Genomic DNA, 24,801 nt, shown 5'->3' with positions numbered 1-24,801 from the left:
CTCCCCCTCTCTGTCACTCTACCTCCCCTCTCTCTGTCCAACTCACCCCCCCTTCTCCATCTTTCTTTCTCTCCCCCTCTCTGTCACTCTACCTCCCCTCTCTCTGTCCAACGCACCCCCCCCCTTCTCCATCTTTCTTTCTCTCCCCCTCTCTGTCACTCTACCCCCCCTCCCGCCATACAACTCTCCCTCCCTCCCTTATCCCTCATTCTCTCCATTTCCGTCTACCTCCCTCCCCTCCCTCCATCTACCTCTCCATCCCTCATTTATTTATCTTTCTCTCCCGCCTCTCTCTCTACCTCCCTCTCTCTCTACCTCCCTCTCTCTCTACATCCCTCTCTCTCTACCTCCCTCTCTCTCCATCCCCTACCTTTCAGTGTGGCTTTCTTCAGAACCTTCATGGCGTAGAGCTGTCCTGTATCTGGACCTGTAGTCTTCTTGACCAGGAACACCTGCACGCACGCACGCACGCACGCACGCACACACACACACACACACACACACAGATAAAAGAAAACATTTATTCTACTGTGTTTTTGTGTGCATGGCAATCAGCACTGGGGAAAAAAGGTAAAAGATGAATGACACATGAACACACACACACAGACACACACATAATCGTTAAATTCATAAAGATGACAAGGTGTGAAGGGCCCTTACCATGTGGTTGCTATAGCAATGCTCTGTCATTAGGATAACTAATCGAGACATCAGTGGAAGATGATAATCAAACGCTGACGACACACAGACACACACACACACACACACACAGGCAGACACACACACCTTTCCGAAGGAGCCTTGTCCTAGGACCTTGAGGAGCTCGAACTGTCGAGGGTCACCCTTCTCTGACCCCTCCTTGGTATGGTTGGTGATGTTGATCTCATTGACACTCTCCTCCTCCTGTTGGATAGATACACACACATACTGTATGTTATACACACACAATACACTCCAAATTAAACTTAGACACACAGTAAACCAACGATGGACAGCTAACCCAGCAGTTGCCATGGTGCCACCCCCAATCCTCCTGCTACCTCCCAGTGACTAATGACTTCTCACTGTGTGTGTGTGCGTGTGCGTGTGCGTGTGCGTGTGCGTGTGCGTGTATCTTTCACTGTCTCTCCTCTCCCTCCCCATCACTCATTCTAGCGCCCCTTCACCTCTCTCAGGGTTTTGCCCTGTCCTTCTCTCCACCTCTCCCTGAAAGCCAGAGAGAGAGAGAGAGAGAGAGAGAGAGAGAGAGAGAGAGAGAGAGAGAGAGAGAGAGAGCAAGAAGGAAAGAGATGTGATATCACTCTCCACCTATCCCTCCGCCCCCCCCCCCCCCCCCCCCCCCACTTCACCCCCTCCTGTTTCACAGCTCATGTCATCAAAGCCCAAGTAGGGAATTTCACACCTCTGTATGCAAATGTGTACACATCTCCAGACCTCACTAACAGGATGAAGCTCTTATACGGCCAAAAAACACTCATATGAGCATACAGTACCAGTCAAAAGTTTGGACACACCTACTCATTCAAGGTTTTTCTTTATTTGTACTATTTTCTACATTGTAGAATAATAGTGAATACATCAAAGCTATGAAATAACACATATGGAATCATGTAGTAACCAAAAAAGTGTTAAACAAATCAAAATATATTTTATATTTGAGATTCTTCAAATAGCCACCCTTTGCCTTGATGACAGCTTTGCACACTCTTGGCATTCTCTCAACCAGATTCATGAGGTAGTCACCTCGAAGGCATTTCAATTAACAGGTGTGCCTTCTTAAAAGTTAATTTGTGGAATTTATTTCCTTCTTAATGCGTTTCAGCCAATCAGTTGTGTTGTGACAAGTTAGGGGGGTATACAGAAGATAGCCCTATTTGGTAAAAGACCAAGTCCATATTATGGCAAGAACAGCTCAAAAAAGCTAAGAGAAATGACAGTCCATCATTACTTTAAGACATGAAGGTCAGTCAACATGGAAAATGTCAAGAACTTTGAAAGTTTCTTCAAGTGCAGTCGCAAAAACCATCAAGCGCTATGATGAAACTGGCTCTCATGAGGACCACCACAGGAATGGAAGACCCAGAGTTACCTCTGCTGCAGAGGATAAGTTCATTAGAGTTAGTAGCCTCAGACATTGCAGCCCAAATAAATGCTTCACAGAGTTCAAGTAACATGGTCGAATTGCTGCAAAGAAACCACTACTAAAGGACACCAATAAGAAGAAGAGACCTGCTTGGGGCAAGAAACACGAGAAATTGATATTAGAGAAGTGGAAATTTGTCCTTTGGTCTAGAGTCCAAATTGGAGATTTCTGGTTCCAACCACCGTGTCTTTGTAAGACGCGGTGTGGGTGAACGGATGATCTCCGCATGTGTATTTCCCACCGTAAAGCATGGAGGAGGAGGTGTTATGGTGTGGGGGTGCTTTGCTGTTGACACTGTCTGTGATTTATTTAGAGTTCAAGGCACACTTAACCAGCATGACTACCACAGCATTCTACAGCGATACGCCATCCCATCTGGTTTGGGATTAGTGGGACTATCATTTGTTTTTCAACAGGACAATGACCCAACACACTTCCAGGCTGAGTAAGGGCTATTTTACCAAGAAGGAGAGTGATGGAGTGCTGCATCAGATGACCTGGCCTCCACAATCCCCTGACCTCAACCCAATTGAGTTGGTTTGGGATGAGTTGGACCGCAGAGTGAAGGAAAAGCAGCCAACAAGTGCTCAGCATATGTGGGAACTCCTTCAAGACTGTTGGAAAAGCATTCCAGGTGAAGCTGGTTGAGAGAATGCCAAGAGTGTGCAAAGCTGTCATCAAGGGTGGCTATTGAAGAATCTCAAATATATTTTGATTTGTTTAACACTTTTATGTTTACTACATGATTCCATATGTGTTATTTCATAGTTTTGATGTCTTGACTATTATTCTACAATGTACAAAATACTACAAATAAAGAAAAACCCTGGAATGAGTAGGTGTGTCCAGACTTTTGACTGGTAGTGTATATAACATTCATATGAACATTTTCAACATACGTTATGTACATTATAGCATACACTGAGTGTACAATACATTAAGAACATCTTCCTAATATTGAGTTGCACCGCCTTTTGCCCTCAGAACAGCCTCAATTCGTCGGGGCATGGACTCTACAAAGTGTCGAAAGCCCTCACCCTCTGAATAGCACAGATACCCAATCTATGTCTCAATTGTCTCAAGGCTTAAAAATCTTCTTTAACCTGTCTCCTCCCCTTCATCTACACTGATTGAAGTGGATTTAACAAGTGACATCAATATGGGATCATAGATTTCACCTGGTCAATCTATGCCATGGAAAGAGCAGGTGTTCCTAATGTTTTATATAGTATGTACATTATATTACCCTTATGGACTTCTGTATTGACCTTGTCATATACTGAACATAGATATATATCATGCTAGTGTAGCTATGTTTATGTTATGAGTATCAGTGCCGCCTGGATCTGTAGTAGGGGGAGTTTCAGTTGGACACACGGAGATCTGGACACACACTATGTTGAGATATTTCCGTCTGTTTGAAGTGTGCGTGTGTGTGTTTGTGTTTGTGTGTGTGTGTGTGTGTGTGTGTGTGTGTGTGTGTGTGTGAGTGTGTGTGAATCACACCGCAGATGGAGGATCAGAGAGAGGCGACAGGATGCTCATGTAGCACCTCTTAATCACAGGATTAAAAAATGTACCGCTATAATCAAATCAAATTGTATTTGTCACGCGCACCGAAAACAACAGGTGTAGACTTTACCGTGAAATGCTTACTTACCAGCCTTTTCCCAACAATGCAGAGTTAAAAACAAAGAAACATTTACTAAATAAAAAAAGGAAATAGTAACACAATAAAATAACAATAACGAGACTATATACAAGGAGTACTGGTACCGAGTCAATGTGCAGGGGTTAGAGGTAGTTGAGGTAATATATACATGTAGGTAGGGGTAAAAAGTGACTTGGCAATCAGAATAGATAACAAACAGAGTAGCAGCAGCGTATGTGAAGAGTGTGAAAGTGTGTCAACAGTACAGTGGGGAAAAAAAGTATTTAGTCAGCCACCAATTGTGCAAGTTCTCCCACTTAAAAAGATGCAATATTTATGGCTCTCACAGACCTGTAACTTATTCTTTAAGAGGCTCCTCTGTCCTCCACTCGTTACCTGTATTAATGGCACCTGTTTGAACTTGTTATCAGTATAAAAGACACCTGTCCACAACCTCAAACAGTCACACTCCAAACTCCACTATGGCCAAGACCAAAGAGCTGTCAAAGGACACCAGAAACAAAATTGTAGACATGCACCAGGCTGGGAAGACTGAATCTGCAATAGGTAAGCAGCTTGGTTTGAAGAAATCAACTGTGGGAGCAATTATTAGGAAATGGAAGACATACAAGACCACTGATAATCTCCCTCGATCTGGGGCTCCACGCAAGAACTCACCCCGTGGGGTCAAAATGATCACAAGAACGGTGAGCAAAAATCCCAGAACCACACGGGGGGACCTAGTGAATGACCTGCAGAGAGCTGGGACCAAAGTAACAAAAGCCTATCATCAGTAACACACTACGCCACCAGGGACTCAAATCCTGCAGTGCCAGACGTGTCCCCCTGCTTAAGCCAGTACATGTCATTTGTGCATTTGGATGATCCAGAAGAGGATTGGGAGAATGTCATATGCTGAGATGAAACCAAAATATTACTTTTTGGTAAAAACTCAACTCGTCGTGTTTGGAAGACAAAGAATGCTGAGTTGCATCCAAAGAACACCATACCTACTGTGAAGCATGGGGGTGGAAACATCATGCTTTGGGGCTGTTTTTCTGCAAAGGGACCAGGACGACTGATCCGTGTAAAGGAAAGAATGAATGGGGCCATGTATCGTGAGATTTTGAGTGAAAACCTCCTTCCATCAGCAAGGGCATTGAAGATGAAACGTGGCTGGGTCTTTCAGCATGACAATGATCCCAAACACACCGCCCGGGCAACGAAGGAGTGGCTTCGTAAGAAGCATTTCAAGGTCCTAGAGTGGCCTAGCCAGTCTCCAGATCTCAACCCCATAGAAAATCTTTGGAGGGAGTTGAAAGTCCGTGTTGCCCAGCGACAGCCCCAAAACATCACTGCTCTAGAGGAGATCTGCATGGAGGAATGGGCCAAAATACCAGCAACAGTGTGTGAAAACCTTGTGAAGACTTACAGAAAACGTTTGACCTGTGTCATTGCCAACAAAGGGTATATAACAAAGTATTGAGAAACTTTTGTAATTGACCAAATACTTATTTTCCACCATAATTAGCAAATAAATTCATAAAAAATCCTACAATATGATTTTCTAGATTTTATTTACTCATTTTGTCTGTCATAGTTGACGTGTACCTATGATGAAAATTACAGGCCTCTCTCATCTTTTTAAGTGGGAGAACTTGCACAATTGGTGGCTGACTAAATACTTTTTTCCCCCACTGTATGTAGTGTTTTTACATTTTTGTATTTTTATATATTTTTTACCCTTATTTTACACGTAAGTTGACTGAGAACATATTCTCATTTACAGCAAGGACCTGGGGAATAGTTACAGGGTAGAGGAGGGAGGATGAATGAGCCACTTGGAAGCTGGGGATGATTAGGTGGCCATGATGGTATGAGGGCCAGATTGAGAATTTAGCCAGGACACCGGGGTTAACACCCCTACTATTACGATAAATGCCATGGGATCTTTAGTGACCACAGAGAGTCAGGACACCCGTTTAACGTCCCATCCGAAAGATGGCACCCTACACATGGCAATGTCCCCAATCACTGCCCTGGGGACCAGAGGAAAGAGTGCCTCCTACTGGCCCTCCAACACCACTTCCAGCAGCATCTGGTCTCCCATCCAGGGACCGACCAGGACCAACCCTGCTTAGCTTCAGTGTGTGTGAGAGTGTGTGGGTAGAGTTCAGTGAGTGCATAGAGCCAGTGCAAGAGAGTCAGCGCAACAACAAAAAAGGGGGTTAATGCAAATAGTCCGGGTAGCCACTTGAATAACTGTTCAGCAGTCTTATGGCTTGGGGGTAGAATCTGTTCAGGAGCCTTTTGGTCCCAGACTTGGCAATCCGGTACCGCTTGCTGTGCGGTAGCAGAGAGAACAGTCTATGACTTGGGTGGCTGGAGTCTTTGACAACTTTTAGGGCCTTTCGCTGGCACCGCCTGGTATAGTGGTCCTGGATGGCAGGGCGCTCGGCCCCAGAGATTTACTGGGCAGTACGCACTATCCTTTGTAGTGCCTTACAGTCTGATACCAAGCAGTTGCCATTCCAAGTGGTGATGCAGCCAGTCAAGATGCTCCAATGGTGCAGCTGTAGAACGTTTTGAGGATCTGAGGGCCCATGCCAAATCTTTTCAGCCTCCTGAGGGGGAAGAGGCGTTGGCCTTGCCCTCTTCACGACTATGTTGGTGTGTTTAGACCATGATAGGTCCTTAGTGATGTGGACACAGAGGAACTTGAAGCTCACGACCCACTCCACTACAGCCCCATCGATGTGAATGGGGGCGTGCTCGGCCCTCTGCTTCCTATAGTCCACGATGAGCTCCTTTGTCTTGCTGACATTGAGGGAGAAGTTGTTGTCCTGGCATCACACTGCCAGGTCTCTGACCTCCTCCCTATAGGCTTTGTATGCGTCTCTGTGTGGGAGTAACGGTGATCTAGAGTTTTTTCGCCTCTAGTTGCACAGGTGATAAGACGGATTTTAGTTTTTCTGCATTAAAATCACCAGCCACTAGGAGCACCGCCTCTGGGTAAGCAACACCAGCGCTCAACATACACAGGCACGCACACACACACACACACACACACACACACACACACACACACACACACACACACACACAAGCACACACACAACCCCTCTTCTCTTCTACAACCACATCATTACTGTTTAATACCACCACAAATAGTGTATGCGTGTGTGTGTGTGTGTGTGTGTGTGTGTGTGTGTGTGTGTGTGTGTGTGTGTGTGTGTGGTTAAACTAAAGAGAGTCTATTCCAGCCTCCCCAGATCACTATAACTCAATCCCACTGTGGCTGCATGGGCCAATTCATTTAATTACATTAATTCAACTAATTAAGTGATCAGATCTAATCAAGCATCATTGTAAGGAAAAGAAGCCTGAAGACAAGATCAGAGAGAAAGAACTACACGGAGAACAGCAGCATCAAACACAAGAGAACAATTTTAGATGAAATGTTCTCTATCTTCCATGGAATAATCAACATCCATACACAAACACACACATAGTACCGAGGCAAGTTTTAGTCCTTGTCAGCTTTAGGACAGACAGTGGTAACCCGACACACACACTCCAGCATAGAGTTGCTGTACCCACACACACAGTCCTGTACTTACAGCCCCCTGGGGTTCGGAACACCCCCATCCTGCCCTAGTAAACAGACCCCAGTCCCGCTCCTTCTCGGTAGAGTTTCCAGTGCAGTTCCTGGTAAGGTCTCCAGTAAAGTTTTGGATCAGTAGACATCCTAGGGCCTTGAGTCTGCTAGTCAGAACACCCAGAGACAAACGCACTGCTTTGGCCTCAGTCATACCTAACCACACACTGTCCTTCGGATAGCTATGCACTGGATGTGTGTGTGTGTGAGAGAGAGAGAGGTAGAGTGGGTGGAAAAGTAAGAGGGAGCATGTTGGAGTGTGTGTGTGTGAGGGAGGTGTGTGTGTGTGTGAGACTCAGTCAGGGGGAACACCAGAGATCCAAACTGGGATCCCCCCTAAACCCCTCCTTAACCTCCTACCCTTAGCTTCCATCATGTGATCTGGAGATCCCCACCAAACACACACACACACCATACTGTACACGAGGACCAATGCCTGACTCCCACGTACTGCAAAGAATGCACACACGTGTCTCAGAATATGAGAGCGTAGCTGGGATTACAGACAGCTGTTGTGCGAGGCCTATCACCTTCCCCATGAGTGCTACCTCACTAATTGTCCCTGCACAACAAGAACCATGAGTCCTGTGGTTCCTCTGGGGGGACAGACCTCTACAACTAAACAGCTCAGTCTGAGACAGTCTAACCTACTAGTTCTAAACCACACTTTCTTCACTTGAACAGTGAGACTAGTGAAGATACTAAATACATTACTGTAGTGAATACAGTGTGTAGAAGAATAGACTGATAAAAGTAGTACTACAATAGTACTAGAGCATCAACAGCTCTGGAGCTGGTCTTTCTGTATTAAGCCTCCATGGATGTGTGTCTGTGTCTGTGTGTCTGTGTGTCTGTGTGTGTGTGTGTGTGTGTGTGTCTGTGTGTCTGTGTGTGTGTGTCTGTGTGTGTGTCTGTATGTGTGTTTCTGTGTGTCTGTGTGTGTGTCTGTGTGTGTGTGTGTGTGTGTGTGTGTGTGTGTGTGTGTGTGTGTGTGTGTGTGTGTGTGTGTGTGTGTGTGTGTGTGTGTGTGTGTGTGTATACGTGCATGTGTGTATTAGGCTCTAAGTCACTGTGTGGCAGTGGCTTCCATGGATTGTGAGAGAGGAATTCCAGGCAATCTGTGTCCCTAAACCACTTATGCAACCAAATGAACAGTGCACATACAAGCGAGGACACACGCACACACACACACACACACACACACACACACAGAGGGCTGATTGATGTGCATACTTGGGCCTAGGTTAGCAGCACATAACACATCCGCTAGGCTAGGTCTTTGGACACCGTCTCAGATAACACACACACTGTCCTTAGGTAACTGTTCATGGGGTGCTCTACAGACAGCGATAGGTTAACTAACAACCAATCAGAAAGGCAGCGAGAGAGGGCGAGAGAGATTATTAAGTATTGATGATGAGGAGCAGAGAGAGGACAGGTCAGCATAATTTACTCAGAAACTTAATTTATCTGAATTAGAATTCAATCTCTGCCGGCTCGGCCCCATTCCATTCTGACTGAGTGGAGCCTCCACCATGTTCATTACACCTATCCACTACTATTCACAGATCTGTGCAAGAAATGGAACACAGAACTAACACACGTTATACAGCAGGTCGGAGAGAGAGAAAAAACAGAGAGAGTATGATAAAGAAATAGACTGAGCGAGACAAAGGGAGAGAGAGAGACAGAGAGAGATAAAGAGAACAGGGGGAACCCCACAGTGCAGTGATCTACACTGGCTCTATTGTTCTTAGTCTGATCTCTGATCTCTCTCTCTCTCTCGTTAGAGAAATTACACTGGTATTACTATTCTCTCTCTCTCTCTCTCTCTCTCTCTCTCTCTCTCTCTCTCTCTCTCTCTCTCTCTCTCTCTCTCTCTCTCTCTCTCTCTCTCTCTCTCTCTCTCTCTCTCTCTCTCTCTCTCTCTCTCTCTCTCTCTCTCTCTCTCTCTCTCTCTCTCTCTCTCTCTCTCTCTCTCTCTCTCTCTCTCTCTCTCTCTCTCTCTCTCTCTCTCTCTCTCTCTCTCTCTCTCTCTCTCTCTCTCTCTCGCTCTCTCTCTCTCTCTCTCGCGCTCTCTCTCTCTCTCTCTCTCTCGTTAGAGAAATTACACTGGTATTACTATTCTCTCTCTCTCTCTCGCTCTCACTCTCTCTCTCTCTCTCTCTCTCGTTAGAGAAATCTCACCGCTTCATCTGTTGCCAGCGGCACTTCTTAGGTCAGAGCAAGCCTCGTAATTATATCACACACACAAGTACACACACACATGCCTTTGTCTTAACAGAGAATAAGAATGTTTGCCCTCACCCAAAGAAAGAGACACTGAATGTGATTGCTTGGGAAACTAACACAGTCAGTATGAGAAAGCAAACGCTAACCGTTTGTGTGTGCGCATGTGTGTGTTGCCAGAGCCCTACCCGTATATGGTTGTGTCTGATCCAAGACAAAAGCATCTTCAGCATTGTCCTCATATCACACACACACATCCACAAACGACGACGGAGAGAAACACATACCCAAGCATTGACAGGCCACTGAGTTCGAAAATGGACAGAAAGAGGAACGCATAGGAGTCTAAACACACACACACACAGGAGGAAGGTCTGCCCAGGAAGAGCCTACAGCTGCTGGTCACCGTGGTGATTAGAGCATGTCCTGTCCTTGCTCCCCTGGCAACCACATCTGCACAGGAACACACACATCATTCCTCAGAGGGTTTCCACTACCTCACACAAACACACCCACACCCCCACACCCACAAAGATACAGCGTTCCAATAGATATAAACATAAAATCCTACACAACAACCATGAAGATACTCAAAATATATAAACAGTATGTAAACTGTATACTGTATGTAAACTGTATGTTTCACTAGCACAGACTGTAATATGTTCCGGGATTTATCCGATGGTATTGAGGAATTTACCACATCAGTCACCGGCTTCATTAATAAGTGCATCGACGACTTCATCCCCCACAGTGACCGTACGTACATATCCCAACCAGTAGCCATGGATTACAGGCAACATCCGCACTGAGCTAAAGGCTAGAGCTGCCGCTTTCAAGGAGCTGGACACTAATCCGGACCCTTATAAGAAATCCCGCTACGACCTCCGACGAGCCATCAAACAGGCAAAGCGTCATACAGGACTAAGATCTATTCCTACTACGCCGGCTCTGATGCTCGTCAGATGTGGCAGGGCTTGCAAACTATTACGGATTACAAAGGGAAACCCAGCCGCGAGCTTCCCAGTGACGCGAGCCTACCAGATGAGCTAAATGCCTTCCATGCTCGCTTCGAGGCAAGCAACACTGAACCGCGCATGAGAGCACCAGATGTTCCGGACGACTGTGTGATCACGCTCTCTGTAGCTGATGTGAGTAAGACCTTTAAACAGGTTAACATTCACAAGGCTGCAGGGCCAGGATAAATTACCAGGACGCGTACTCAGAGCATGCGCTGACCAGCTGGCAAGTGTCTCCACTGACATTTTCAACCTCTCCCTGACCCAGTCTGTAATACGTAAATGTTTCAAGCAGACCACCACAGTCCCTCTGCCCAAGAACGCCAGGTAACCGTTCTAAATGACTATCGCCCCGTAGCACTCACATCTGTAGCCATGAAATGCTTTGAAATGCTGGTCATGGCTCACATCAACAACATCATCCCAGACACCCTGGACCCACTCCAATTCGCATACCACCTCAACAGATCCACAGATGATGCAATCTCTATTGCACTCCACACTGCCCTCTCCCACCTGGACAAGAGGAACACCTATATGAGAATGCTGTTCATTGACTACAGCTCAGTGTTCAACACCATAGTGCCTTCCAAGCTCATCACTAAACTAAAGGACCCTGGGACTGAACACCTCCCTCTGCAACTGGATCCTGGACTTCCTGACGGGCCACCCCCAGGTGGTTAGGATAGGCAACAACACATCCGCCACGCTGACCCTCAACACAGGGGCCCCACAGGGGTGCGTGCTTACTCCCCTCCTGTACGAACACCGTCTCCCTTAATGTCAGCAAGACAAAGGTTGAGAGCTTCAAGTTCCTCGGTGTCCACATCACTAAGGATCTATCATGGTCCACACACACCAACAGAGTCGTGAAGAGGGCATGACAATGCCTCTTCCCCCTCAGGAGGCTGAAAAGATTTGGCATGGGCCCTCAGATCCTCAAAAAGTTCTACAGCTGCATCACCGCTTGGTATGGCAACTGCTTGGCATCTGACCGCAAGGCGCTGTAGAGGGTAATGTGTAAGGCCCAGTACATCACTGGGGCAGAGCTCTCTGCCATCCAGGACCTCTATACCAGGTGGTGTCAGAGGAAGACCCAAAAAATTGTAGAATACTCCAGCCACCCAAGTCATAGACTGTTCTCTCTGCTACCACATGACAAGCAGTACCGATGCATCAAGTCTGGAACCAACAGGATCCTGAACAGCTTCTACCACCAAGCCATAAGACTGCTAAATAGTTAGTTAAATAGTTAACCAAATAGCTACCCGGACTCTCTGCATTGACCCTTTTTGCACTAACTTTTTTTGACTCATCACAAACGCTGCTGCTACTGTTTATTATTTATCCTGTTGCCTAGTCACTTTATTCCTAGTTATATGTACATATCTACCTCAATTACCTCATACTCCTGCACATCGACTAGGTACTGGTACACCATGTATATAGCCAAGTTTTCATTACTCATTGTGTATTTATTATAACTTTTATTATTACGTGTTATTACTTTTCTATTATTTCTATATTTACTTTCTCTCTGCATTGTTGGGAAGGGCCCATAGGTAAGCATGTTACCGTTAGTATACACCTGGTGTTTACGAAGCATGTGACAAATACAATTGGATTTATTTAAACGCTAGCCATTACTGGTGTTTTGTGTGTGTGTGTGTGTGTGTGTGTGTGTGTGTGTGTGTGTGTGTGTGTGTCTGTTTCCTGTCTAGAGGTTAACTTCCTGCTGATGGTACAGAAACAGAATCCCCCTGCATCTCCATGACAACAGACATCCCTCTATCACCACTTGAGGAAGAAAGAGGGAGTATCAGAATTACGCTCTAAATTTCAACAGTCTGGTTTTTTTAAAAGGCAGAATTTGTAGGGGAACAATACCTGTATTCTCAAAGTGTCTTAGAGCAGGAGTGCTGCTGGGATCAGTTTTGTCCTTTAGATCATAAGTATCTGGACGTGGATCAGCACTTACTCTGAGACGCTTAATGAATATAGGCCCAGAGTGTGACTGTGACAAGGTCATGTTGATTCAGATGGAGTGGTTCAGTAGATATCTGGCTCTGAGGGACAGGGGGATCCCTGGGTGGGGCTCTGGGGGACAGGGGGATTCATGGGTGGGGCTTTGGGGGACAGGGGGATCCCTGGGTGGGGCTCTGTTTGGCCTATGGCCCCTCACTTCCTCCTTTGCCCTCTCCTTCTTTCTCTGCGTCCGTCTCCTCCCTCTTTTTCTCTCCCTTTCCTCTTTCTTCTCTCCCCTGTCCCTCCCTTCCTGTCTCTCTCTCATAACTCTCCTCCCTCTCTTTCTCCTCCCTCTTCTCTCGAGCAAAAGTGTCTGAGGGAAACTCCTAGAAAACCCCTCTGACCGTGTGCGTGTGTGTGTGCATGCGATATGATTGTTCTTAGAGAGTGTTCCGTTCAGGAAGTGTGGCGCCTGATACAGACATTGCATAACAATCCCACAATGCTTCACTCTCATGAAGAGCCCAATGCCGGCTGTCCCAGAATGTGCGGACCAACAGACACACTTGCACATTTACACACACAAACACACGAGTGCGCTAGTCCAGTGACCCTGCCCTTCAGAGGACTGTACCATGTCATCCTGACAGCAACCAGATGGGGGACATCTCTCTCTCGCTCTCTAGCTTTACCTCACCCTCTCTATCAATCAATACATCCACCTCTCTAGCTATCTCTCTCTCTCTCTCTCTCTCAATCAATACGTCCACCTCCCTAGCTAGCTCTCCCTTTACTACCACCCCCCCCCCCCCCCCCCCCCCTCACTCTCTCGCTCAGTACTGTGTTACACAATTAAATGAAAAAGAATATAGACAGAGAGTGTGTGCATTGCGTCATCCCCAGGGCAGTAATGAGCATGCATATGGCAGGTCCTTGCTTATGGGACAGGCTCATAGAGTGCGTGTGCTAGCGCTTGTGTGCGTATGCGTGTGTCTGTACCTTTGTGTGTGTCTCTTCACAGTCCCTGCTGTTCCATAAGGTATATTTGTATCTGTTTTATACATCTGATTCTACTGCTTGCATCAGTTACCTGATGTGGAATAGAGTTCCATGTAGTCATGGCTCTATGTAGTACTGTGCGCCTCCCATAGTCTATTCTGGACTTGGGAATTGTGAAGAGACCTCTGGTGGCATGTCTTGTGGGGTATGAATGGGTGTCCAAGCTCTGTGCATTCAGCTTGAAGTCAATCTCTCCTCCACTTTGAGCCATGAGAGATTGACATGCATATCATTAATGCTAGCTCCCCGTGTACTTTTAAGAGCCAGCCGTGCTGCCCTGTTCCCCATTTCTGGCATCTGACCATGACTGAACAGTAGTCCAGATCTAAGAAGGTGAATTTAAGTGGGACTACATTGCTCTCATCACCCCACAGGGGATCATCGACACGGCTGATTAGCCGTCCTCAAAAGACCACTTCCAAAACGAGTGAAAGTAAACAGACAACTAAGAAGAAAGACATTGTGACCTCTTGTGGACAATTTGAGCCTTACATCTAAAAGGCCATCCGAAAGAGAAGGCCCAAACGACCCCTTTCAACGAAGGCCTTGTTCCAACAGAGATACACGACGAAGACCTCCAACACGTAAATACATGCATTACTTTTCTTCCCAAACGGGCAGCAGTTCGTGGCAAAGTATTAGGATTACTGTGAGGGTAGGTCCATGTGTATCCAAGTGTTTTCTCTCTCTCTCTCACTTTAACTCGCCATCTTTTGTAACAAGTGTCATATTGTGTTAGTCCACTAGGGACCCGTTTTCATTGCATTAAGTTTCTAATCCCTACCTATACCGTGTTTGTATCTTGTGTAATCATTTTTAATTAGTTAGTAAATAAATAATTAAATCAATTTGTGTGGTACAGAATGATCAGTAAGACCTGGGTTCGTGCAGACTTAAAGAGTCTACGACTTTCAGAATGAGACTGATATGAGGTAAATTATTAATAAATGACTATTAAACGATAAGAGATATCTAGATATCTTTAGAGTTAATTTGGGAAACGGTAACTCGTTAAACAACGTTTTCTGTGGTGCCCCAATGAGTTAATTGTTACATGATTCATTTAATCTAGTAACAATTAAACATAGTAGGTAATTATTCGATAAATAATAGTCATCACAATAATGAAAGTCACATCACGACAATAGTGTTGTTAAGGCAGAGCAGCGCTTTATTATGGACAGACTTCTCCCCATTTTAGCTACTGTTGTATCAATATGTTTTGACCATGACAGTTTACAATCCAGGGTTACTCCAAGCAGTTTAGTCACCTCAACTTGCTAAATTTCCACATTATTCATTACAAGATTTAGTTGAGGTTTAGGGTTTAGTGCATGATTTGTCCCAAATACAATGCTTTTAGTTTTTGAAATATTTAGGACTAACTTATTCCTTGCCACCCATTCTGAAACTAACTGCAGCTCTTAAGTGTTGCAGTCATTTCAGTCGCTGTAGTAGCTGACGTGTATAGTGTTGAGGCATCCGCATACATAGACACACTGGCTTTACTCAAAGCCTGTGGCATGTTGTAAGTAAAGATTGAAAAAAGTAAGGGGCCTAGGCAGCTGCCCAGGGGAATTCCTGATTCTTCCTGGATTATGTTGGAGAGGCTTCCATTAAAGAACACCCTCTGTGTTCTGTTAGACAGGTAACTCTTTATCCACAATATAGCAGGGGGTGTAAAGCCATAACACATACATTTTTCCAGCAGCAGACTGTCACGCCCTGGCTCTGGGGACTATGTTATGTTGAGCCAGGGTGTGTAAGTCTATGTTTTGTATATCTATGTGGGCCTGAGTGACTCCCAATCAGAGGCAACGAGTGTCAGCTGGTTGTCTCTGATTGGGAGCCATATTTAACTATTGGTCTTTTCACTTTGTGTTGTGGTTTCTTGTTCCTTTTGGTTTGTGTGTATCGAAGGACTTCACGTTTCGTTCGTTGTTTTGATCGGGTGATCTGTTTAATAAATAATATGTACGCATTCAACGCTGCGCATTGGTCCTCCTCCTTAAGCGAACGTGACAGAAGAAACCACCAAAACTGGACCAAGCAGCGTGAAGAGGAGAGAGGAAGGACCTGGGATCAGGGGAGTAGGAGTTTCGGCTGGGCCACGCTAAGTGAAGAGGAGAGAGGCTGGTCTATGAAGCAATGGATCGAGAGTCTGGCGAGAGCTAGGGAGGCCTGGTCCACGGGGAGGAGAGAACCCCAGAAAATGTTTAGGGGGGGGCTCACGACGTGGACGACGGGGCAGCCGGAGGCCGCGATGGAGCGGTCCAGCGGGTGTGCAGAGGAAGCCGCCAGGTTAAGGGGGCCACTGGTCACAGAGGAGAGGGAAAGTGTGGAGGCACGGCGAGAGGTACTGGGGTGTATTACCAGTCCGGTCCGGCCCGTTCCTGATCCCTGCATAGGGCCAGTGGCGTGTGTCCCCAGTACGGTTCGGCCTGTTCCTGCCTCTCGCACTGAGCCTGTGGTGCGCGTCGTCAGCCCTGTCCGGCCCGTTCCTGCTCTCCGTACCAAGTCGGTGGTGCGCGTCGCCAGCCCGGTCCGGCCCATTCCTGCTCTCCGCACCAAGTCTGTGGTGCGCGTCGCCAGCCCAGTCCGGCCCATCCAAGCTTCCCGCACCAAGCCAGTGGTGTGCGTCGTCAGTCCGGCACGGCCCGTTCCTGCTCTCCGCACCAAGTCTATGGTGCGTTTCGTCAGCCCTGTCCGGCCCGTTCCTGCTCTCCGCACCAAGTCTGTGGTGCGCGTCGCCAGCCCAGTCCGGCCCATCCAAGCTCCCCGCACCAGGTCAGTGGTGCGCGTCGTCAGCCCGGTCCGGCTCATTCCTGCTCCCCGCACCAAGTCAGGGGTGCGCTTCGTCAGCCCGGTCCGGCCCGTTCCTCCTCCACGCATCAAGCCAGGGGTGTGCGTCGTCAGTCCAGCACAACCCGTGCCTGGGTCATGTCCGGAGCCGGATCCGCCGCCGAGGCGGAGTGCCCACCCGGTCCCTCCCCTGTTGTGGTTGTTTGGCGCGGCCGGAGTCCGCGCCTTTGGGGGGGGGGTACTGTCACGCCCTGGCTCTGGGGACTATGTTATGTTGAGCCAGGGTGTGTAAGTCTATGTTTTGTATATCTATGTGGGCCTGAGTGACTCCCAATCAGAGGCAACGAGTGTCAGCTGGTTGTCTCTGATTGGGAGCCATATTTAACTATCGGTCTTTTCACTTTGTGTTGTGGTTTCTTGTTCCTTTTGGTTTATGTGTATCGAAGGACTTCACGTTTCGTTCGTTGTTTTGATCGGGTGATCTGTTTAATAAATAATATGTACGCATTCAACGCTGCGCATTGGTCCTCCTCCTTAAGCGAACGTGACACAGACTATGATCGATAATGTCAAAAGCCGCACTGAAATCTAACAAAACAGCCCCCACTATCTTTTTATCCTCAATTCTTCTCAGCCAATCAGTCATTTGTGTAAATGCTGTGCTTGTTGAATGTCCTTCCCTATAAGCGTGCTGAAAGTCTGTTGTCAATTTGTTTACTGTAAAATAGCATTGTATCTGGTCAAACACAATTTTTTCCAAAAGTTTGCTAATGGTTGGTAACAGGCTGATTGGTCGGCTATTTGAGCCAGTAAAGGGGGCTTTACTATTCTTAAGTTGCTAAATTACTTTTGCTTCCCTCCAGGCCTGAAGGCACACACTTTCTAGTAGGCTTAAATTGAAGATATGGCAAATAGGAGTGACAATATCGTCCGCTATTATCCTCAGTAATTTTCCATCCAAGTTGTCAGACCCCCGGTGGCTTGTCATTGTTGATAGCCAACAATCATTTTTTCACCTCTTCCACACTCACTTTACGGAATTCAAAAGTACAGTGGTTGTCTTTCATAATTTGGTCAGATATACTTGGATGTGTAGTGTCAGCGCTTGTTGCTGGCATATCATGCCTAAATTTGCTAATCTTGCCAATGAAAAAATAATTCAAGTAATTGCCAATATCAGTGGGTTTTGTGATGAATGAGCCATCTGATTCAATGAATGATGGAGTCGAGTTTGCCTTTTTGCCCCAAAATTTCATTTAATGTGCTCGAAAGCCTTTTACTATCATTCTTTATGTCATTTATCTTTGTTTCATAGTGTAGTTTCTTCTTTTTATTTAGTTTAGTCACATGATTTCTCAACTTGCAGTACGTTTGCCAATTGGTTGTGCTGCCAGACTTATTTGACATACCTTTTGCCTCATCCCTCTCAACCATACAATTTTTAAATTCCTCATCGATCCAAGGGGATTTAACCGTTTTTACATTTGACTGATGGCCCTTTGAGATCTAGAACAATCTGGCTAGAAAACACACACACACACCACTCTCCGAGGGTGTCTCAGGGGGAGTTGGGATATGCAAAAAACTAATTTCCAATTCACACATGAGTATAATACACACTTGTACATGTATGAAATAGGACTACTATAAGCACCCACCAAATTATGTATTATTATTATTTTACACGTACATATATGCACGCACAAAAGCACACACACACACACACACACACACACACACACACATATGTCTTATGGTTGATAAAGGCTGAATAATTGAAGATAAGGGTGTTAAGACTGACTAGTCGCTGAAACACCTGACTGCATAGCCCCCCCAACATTTTTTTGGGGGGGTATGATATATATGCCTCTGTAACTTTCTCACTCATCATTATTCACGATTCATTCATGATTATCCATAATCATGATCAGGTCCCGTGTAGCTCAGTTGGTAGAGCATGGCGTTTGCAACGCCAGGGTTGTGGGTTCGATTCCCACGGGGGGGCCAGTATGAAAAAAAATATGTATGCACTCACTAACTGTAAGTCGCTCTGGATAAGAGCGCCTGCTAAATGACTAAAATGTAAAAATGTAAATGATAGCATCCATGTTAATGTAGAAGTGTTCAGAAACATATTACATTCTTATTTCCAATAAAAGGGACTCCAAAATGACACAATACATTATGTAACATTCATTTCTACTGGGCACACAACCATCCGAAACAAAACCAAAACAAACTGCAAATGCATTCAACAAGTTTATAGAGTCACAAGCTTGATGTAGTCATTGCGTGCTAGGAATGGAACAAAATACTAAACTTTTGAATGAATACACTATAAGTGAATTTGTCCAAATACTTATGACACCTTCAAATGAGGGGACTAGATACATAAAGTGCTTACATTTCTAAACGGTAAAACAGATGTGTATGAAAATAACCTCAAATAAAAAGTGACATTCTGTAATGTCACCTCATATAAAACATTTGATCTCAAATACAAAAGTATAGAGAGTACAAAAGTTTTAGCTTCACTGTCCAAATAAATACATAGGGGAGAGAGAGAGTGTGTGTGTGTGTGTGTGTGTGTGTGTGTGTGTGCGCGCGTGCGTGCGTGCGTGCGTGCGTTGGCGTTTAAAGAAGCCAGAGAAAGTCAGTCCAGATGGCCTGAGAAGATTAAATACCATCTGCCAGCGAGCGCTGGACACACAGCCAATCCCTCTCTGTCTCTCACGGACAAATGCATGCACACACACAAACTATAATACACATTACATACACACTCTGCATAGGGACTACAACACACAGGGTCAAATACACACAATTTAAGATGTGCTTGATTTAGCCTCTTTTGGGACAGTTCCATTGTTTCCATCATACCAGGCGATCCAAATCAAGTGTTTGAAAGAATTTGACATACATAAATGACTCAGATCTGACACACAAACAAACAGATACATACAGATACACACAGATACCCCTCGATGTCATGTGTGTGTGTGACTCTAGGGACATTAGTAATAATACCTGCTTAGCTCTTCTCAGATGGCAGATCTATAAGCCATCTCCTCTGCATTAAAATATCTATACATACAGCTGACACACATACATTTACATGCTACTGTTATTTTACTGCTGCTCTTTAACTATGTGTTATTGTCCCGAAGCAACTCCTGCGTTGTCTTGGCTGTGTGCTTGGGGTTTCTGTCCTATTGGAAGGTGAACCTTCGCCCCAGTCTGAGGGCCAGAGCGCTCTGGAGTAGGTTTTCACCAAGGACCTCTCTATACTTTGCTCCGTTCATCTTTCCCTCGATCCTGACTAGTGTCCCAGTCCACAGCATGATGCTGCCACCACCATGCTTCACCGTAGGGATGGTGCCAGTTTTCCTCCAGATGTGACGCTTGGCATTCAGGCCAAAGAGTTCAGTCTTGGTTTCATCAGACCAGAGAATCTATTTTCTCATGGTCTGAGAGTCCTTTAGGTGCCTTTTGGCAAACTCCAAGCAGGCTGTCATGTGCCTTTTACTGAGGAGTGGCTTCCGTCTGGCCACTCTACCATAAAGGCCTGATTGGTGGAGTGCTGCAGAGATGGTTGTCCTTCTGGAAGGTTTTCCTATCTCCACAGAGGAACTCTGGAGTTCTGTCAGTGACCATTGGGTTATTGGTCACCTCCCTGACCAGGGCCCTTCTCCCCCGATTGCTCATTTTGGCCGGGCGGCCAGCTCTAAGAAGAGTCTTGGTGGTTCCAAACTTCTTCCATTTAAGAATGATGGAGGCCACTGTGTTCTTGGGGACCTTCAATGCTGCAGAAATGTTTTGGTACCCTTCCCCAGATGTGTGCCTCGACACAATCCTGTCTCTGAGCTCTACAGACAATTCCTTTGACCTCATGGCTTGGTTTTTGCTCAGACATGCACTGTCAACTGTGGGACCTTATATAGACAGGTGTGTGCCTTTCCAAATCATGTCCGATCAATTGAATTGACCACAAGTGGACTCCAATCAAGTTGTAGAAACATCTCAAGGATGACCAATGGAAACAGGATGCACCTGAGCTTAATTTCGAGTCTCATAGCAAAGGGTCTGAATACCTATGTAAATAAGGTATTTCTGTTTTTTATTGTTAATACATTTCTAAAAACCTGTTTTCGCTTTATCATTATGGGGTATTGTGTGTAGATTGATGAGGACATTGTTTATTTAATCCATTTTAGAATAAGGCTGTAACGTAACAAAATGTGGAAAAAAGGAAGGGGTCTGAATACTTTCCGATACACTGTATGTTTATTTATTTTCAGTTTTGTACTTTAACTATTTGCACATCATTACAACACTGTATACAGACATAATATGACATTTGAAATGTATTTTGTGAGTGTAATGTTTACTGTTAATTTTTTTTTAATTGTTATTTCACTTTTGTTTATTATCTATTTCAATTGCTTTGGCAATGTAAACATATGTTGCCCATGCCAATAAAGCCCCTTAAATTGAAATTGAATTGAATTGAGAGAGAGAAGTGTGTAGGCCCCGTGTAGCTCAATTGGTAGAGCATGGCGTTTGCAACGCCAGGGTTGTGGGTTCGATTCCCACGGGGGGGCAGTATGAAAATGTATGCACTCACTAACTGTAAGTCGCTCTGGATAAGAGCGTCTGCTAAATGACTAAAACTATAAATGTAAATGTAGACTTACGTTACAGGACATAGAATCGTCCTCTCCAATAGAATCCTCCAGAACATGTCGATGGGCATCCTACAACAACACAATAAACAACTATTAGTTATTGTAACATGTCCATTTTATTTCAGGTCAACACAATTTCTAAATACCTGGTGTTGCTAGTTGTAATGAATCCCAAAGAAACAATGTTGTAATTTATTACTGTGTCATTACCATTTTACCACATAGCTAAATACTTGGGAATGGATGTACTGTCAAATATAGTGAAACTGTTGAAGTGATTTTGTACTGGAGCTGTAAGGTCACATGCTTCTGAATATGAAAGTGATTGGATCAGTCAGAATAGACTGAGGCTGTAACATTATCATTATTATTCATAATAGTAGCACTTATCATTATTATTACTTAGTTCAGTGCAGCAGTAAGCCTGATAAACATGTAACAGGATGATTGAAAGATAAAGAGAGGGAGAGAGGGGGGGGGGGGAGAGAGAGAGAGAGAGAGAGGGGGGGGGAGAGAGAGAGAGAGAGAGAGAGAGAGAGAGAGGAGATGACAGGAGAGGGAGACAGAGAGGGAGAAAATGTGAGATGGAGGGATATGAAGAGTGGAAAGACAGAAAGTCATCTCACAGCCTCTGTCATGAAAGGGTTAATGTCTCTCTGTCATGGTTTACTCTGTCTCTCTCACACACAGTGTATGTGTCTAATGGACCAGTATTGCCTGAGGGCTGAACAGTCTAAAAGTCTACCTGCTGCCGATACTCTACGATTGTTCACTTGCTTACATGAGTAGGAATGATTGAGTGAGTAAATTAGTGAGTGGATGAGTGAGTGAGAGTTCTGTTGTGCCCTAGAAATATTCTGACAACTTCCCTTAACTAATCTCCCACAGAGCACAGAGAACACACACACATTTTTAACAATAATCTGTTCTTCCTCTGGTTATGGAGCTTGAGAGACAGAGAACAGAGAAAGGGATAGATAGAGAGCGGGGGGGCTGTGTACTGTACACTAGGGTATAATTATGAATCAGGTGTGAATAAGAGGATGTCTTCAGACATTCACACGCGGGCGACTCTACTCACTTCTCTTTAAACACGTCACGCCTGCTTTAACCGCATCATCCAGGAAACACACATGCCCGCTGAAAGCCGCATCCTAAATCGTGTGGTCTGTCGGATGACCGCCCCCTCGCCTTTCTCTCTTTCTCTCTCTATTATCCGAGGCTCAGCAACTTATCCATTTGGTTTTAGTAGCCAGCCTCAGCCCCGTGGTGCTACGCGTTTGCTTATATCTATGAAGTGCTGCTCAGAGACAGTCAACGTGACGCTTCAATATAATAATCTGTTCACATCAATTCACACAGACAGTATTCTGGTGATGGAAATGAATACTCTCTCTCTCTCTGTGTCTGTCTCTCTTTCTCTCTCTCACACACACACACACACACACTCACTCACCTCGCTTGCCGCCCGCCCCAGTGACATCTTCTGCCAGGGATCTGGCAACTGTGCCAGGGGCATCTTGGCGCTCGAGCTGTCCTGGTTTCCTCTGATCTATTCTAGTGTTGTCTATTAGTTAGAGCGCTAAAGCTTCGCTCCAGACAGGACTGTAGGCAATCACTGTAGTAACCTAAAGCTCTGTTCTATTCTAGTAGGCTATCGCGTTAGCCCCGTATCAGAAGACAAGGAGTTTCTAAAGCAGGGGCCGTCCCTTCTTTCTCTAGCGGAATAATGTTCACTACATTACACTAGCTGAGCTACGTAACGCCTTTTACGGAAACTGTCTCGCTCTCCACTTTCGCCCTTGTGTCACTATGGCGTGTTTCCACTGCTTATTCTCTCTCTCTCTCTCTCTCTCTCTCTCTCTCTCTCTCTCTCTCTCTCTCTCACTCACTCACTCACTCACTTCCGTTTTGTCCCAATATGGCGCCGGGTGTCTTACCTACCTATCAGACTGCCGAGTCACGCCTGCGTCCTCTTTGGGGGCGGGGCCCGCTTATAACCGGAGTACCGGACACCTCATCCAAGCAGGACACAGGCAGGTGAGGGGGCTTTCTCTAGGAGTTGCGCTCTAGCCGGGATGGGCACGTGAGACAGCGGGGGAGAAGAGAAGAGGGACTTTATTATATGGTGAAGGTGGTGCTTTGTAGGCTAACGGTTCTGTAACCATGAAGAGCCCACAGCCAGAGTGCAGAATATGACTCTGATCAACACAGAGCTATTCAGGAGATGAACTGAAATATGCTGCAGGTTGTGTGTTGAAAATGATCTATGATATAGATAAGGCTATAATAATTATATGATGTAGATAGGCGAATCATAGGCTTTATCATTGCCTACAATTTGCCCCAACATAGTATACCTTAATATTAGCAGTTTAATTGCCACCCTTGACTTTGGAGGGGTCTGTCTCTGACTGTATGAATAGTTTGTCACCAGTTAAAGTTTGATGTTGGAGGTCCTTAGGAGACTGCTTTATTATGAGCTATTTATAGTATATCCACTGTATGGGCCCTATGAAGGATAATGAGAACCATGAACTGACACAGAGTCATTATCTGTGATTAAAGAGGTGTGTGTGTGTGACTGAAGATGTGCCGTGGGCGGGAACAGTATAATTACAACCCAACTACACCAGAGATATTTATACTGGACTGCCAGACTGAACTTGGTGACAGAACATTAATCTCTGTCTTCTCTCCTCAAGATACAGCTGGACTGTCTGGGCATGGACTAGCGCTGTGGTGACATCTGCTGGTAGATGATGTTTTAGATTCATGGATGTAAAAGGAACTGGATAGGTGGAAGCAAAATGGTTCCATCTGAGTAACTAATCTAATCTGGTACATTATTAGTTCCATCTGAGTAACTAATCTCATCTGGTACATTATTAGTTTCATCTGAGTAACTAATCTCATCTGGTCCATTATTAGTTCCATCTGAGTAACTAATCTAATCTGGTACATTATTAGTTCCATCTGAGTAACTCATCTCATCTGGTACATTATTAGTTCCATCTGAGTAACTAATCTCATCTGGTACATTATTAGTTTCATCTGAGTAACTCATCTCATCTGGTACATTATTAGTTCCATCTGAGTAACTAATCTAATCTGGTACATTATTAGTTTCATCTGAGTAACTCATCTCATCTGGTACATTATTAGTTCCATCTGAGTAACTAATCTAATCTGGTACATTATTAGTTTCATCTGAGTAACTCATCTAATCTGGTACATTATTAGTTCTATCTGAGTAACTAATCTAATCTGGTACATTATTAGTTTCATCTGAGTAACTCATCTCATCTGGTACATTATTAGTTCCATCTGAGTAACTAATCTAATCTGGTACATTATTAGTTTCATCTGAGTAACTCATCTCATCTGGTACATTATTAGTTCCATCTGAGTAACTAATCTAATCTGGTACATTATTAGTTTCATCTGAGTAACTCATCTCATCTGGTACATTATTAGTTCCATCTGAGTAACTCATCTCATCTGGTACATTATTAGTTCCATCTGAGTAACTAATCTCATCTGGTACATTATTAGTTTCATCTGAGTAACTAATCTCATCTGGTCCATTA

The 24,801-nt window shown here is 45.1% G+C and overlaps 1 protein-coding gene across 1 annotated transcript in view; it reads right to left on the bottom strand.

Annotated features, from left to right (window-relative positions):
* Nucleotides 1–22,984, bottom strand: part of LOC311109331 (ribosomal protein S6 kinase alpha-3-like) — a 30,605-nt gene extending 7,621 nt beyond the window's left edge. The window contains exons 1-4 of the mRNA XM_084152178.1: nucleotides 22,668–22,984; nucleotides 21,221–21,280; nucleotides 787–903; nucleotides 371–452 (exon numbers count right to left, since the gene is read on the bottom strand). Coding sequence (XP_084008304.1) covers nucleotides 371–452; nucleotides 787–903; nucleotides 21,221–21,280; nucleotides 22,668–22,730 — 322 coding nt within the window. The 5' untranslated portion in view covers nucleotides 22,731–22,984. The remainder of the gene's footprint in view (nucleotides 1–370; nucleotides 453–786; nucleotides 904–21,220; nucleotides 21,281–22,667) is intronic.
* Nucleotides 22,985–24,801: the final 1,817 nt, after the last annotated feature.

The sequence above is a fragment of the Coregonus lavaretus genome (assembly GCF_964263955.1).
Source record: "Coregonus lavaretus genome assembly, chromosome: 34".
In the NCBI taxonomy this organism is placed as follows: domain Eukaryota; kingdom Metazoa; phylum Chordata; class Actinopteri; order Salmoniformes; family Salmonidae; genus Coregonus; species Coregonus lavaretus.
Note: the sequence above shows the minus strand (reverse complement) of the source record. Positions and strands in the feature narration are given on the sequence as shown.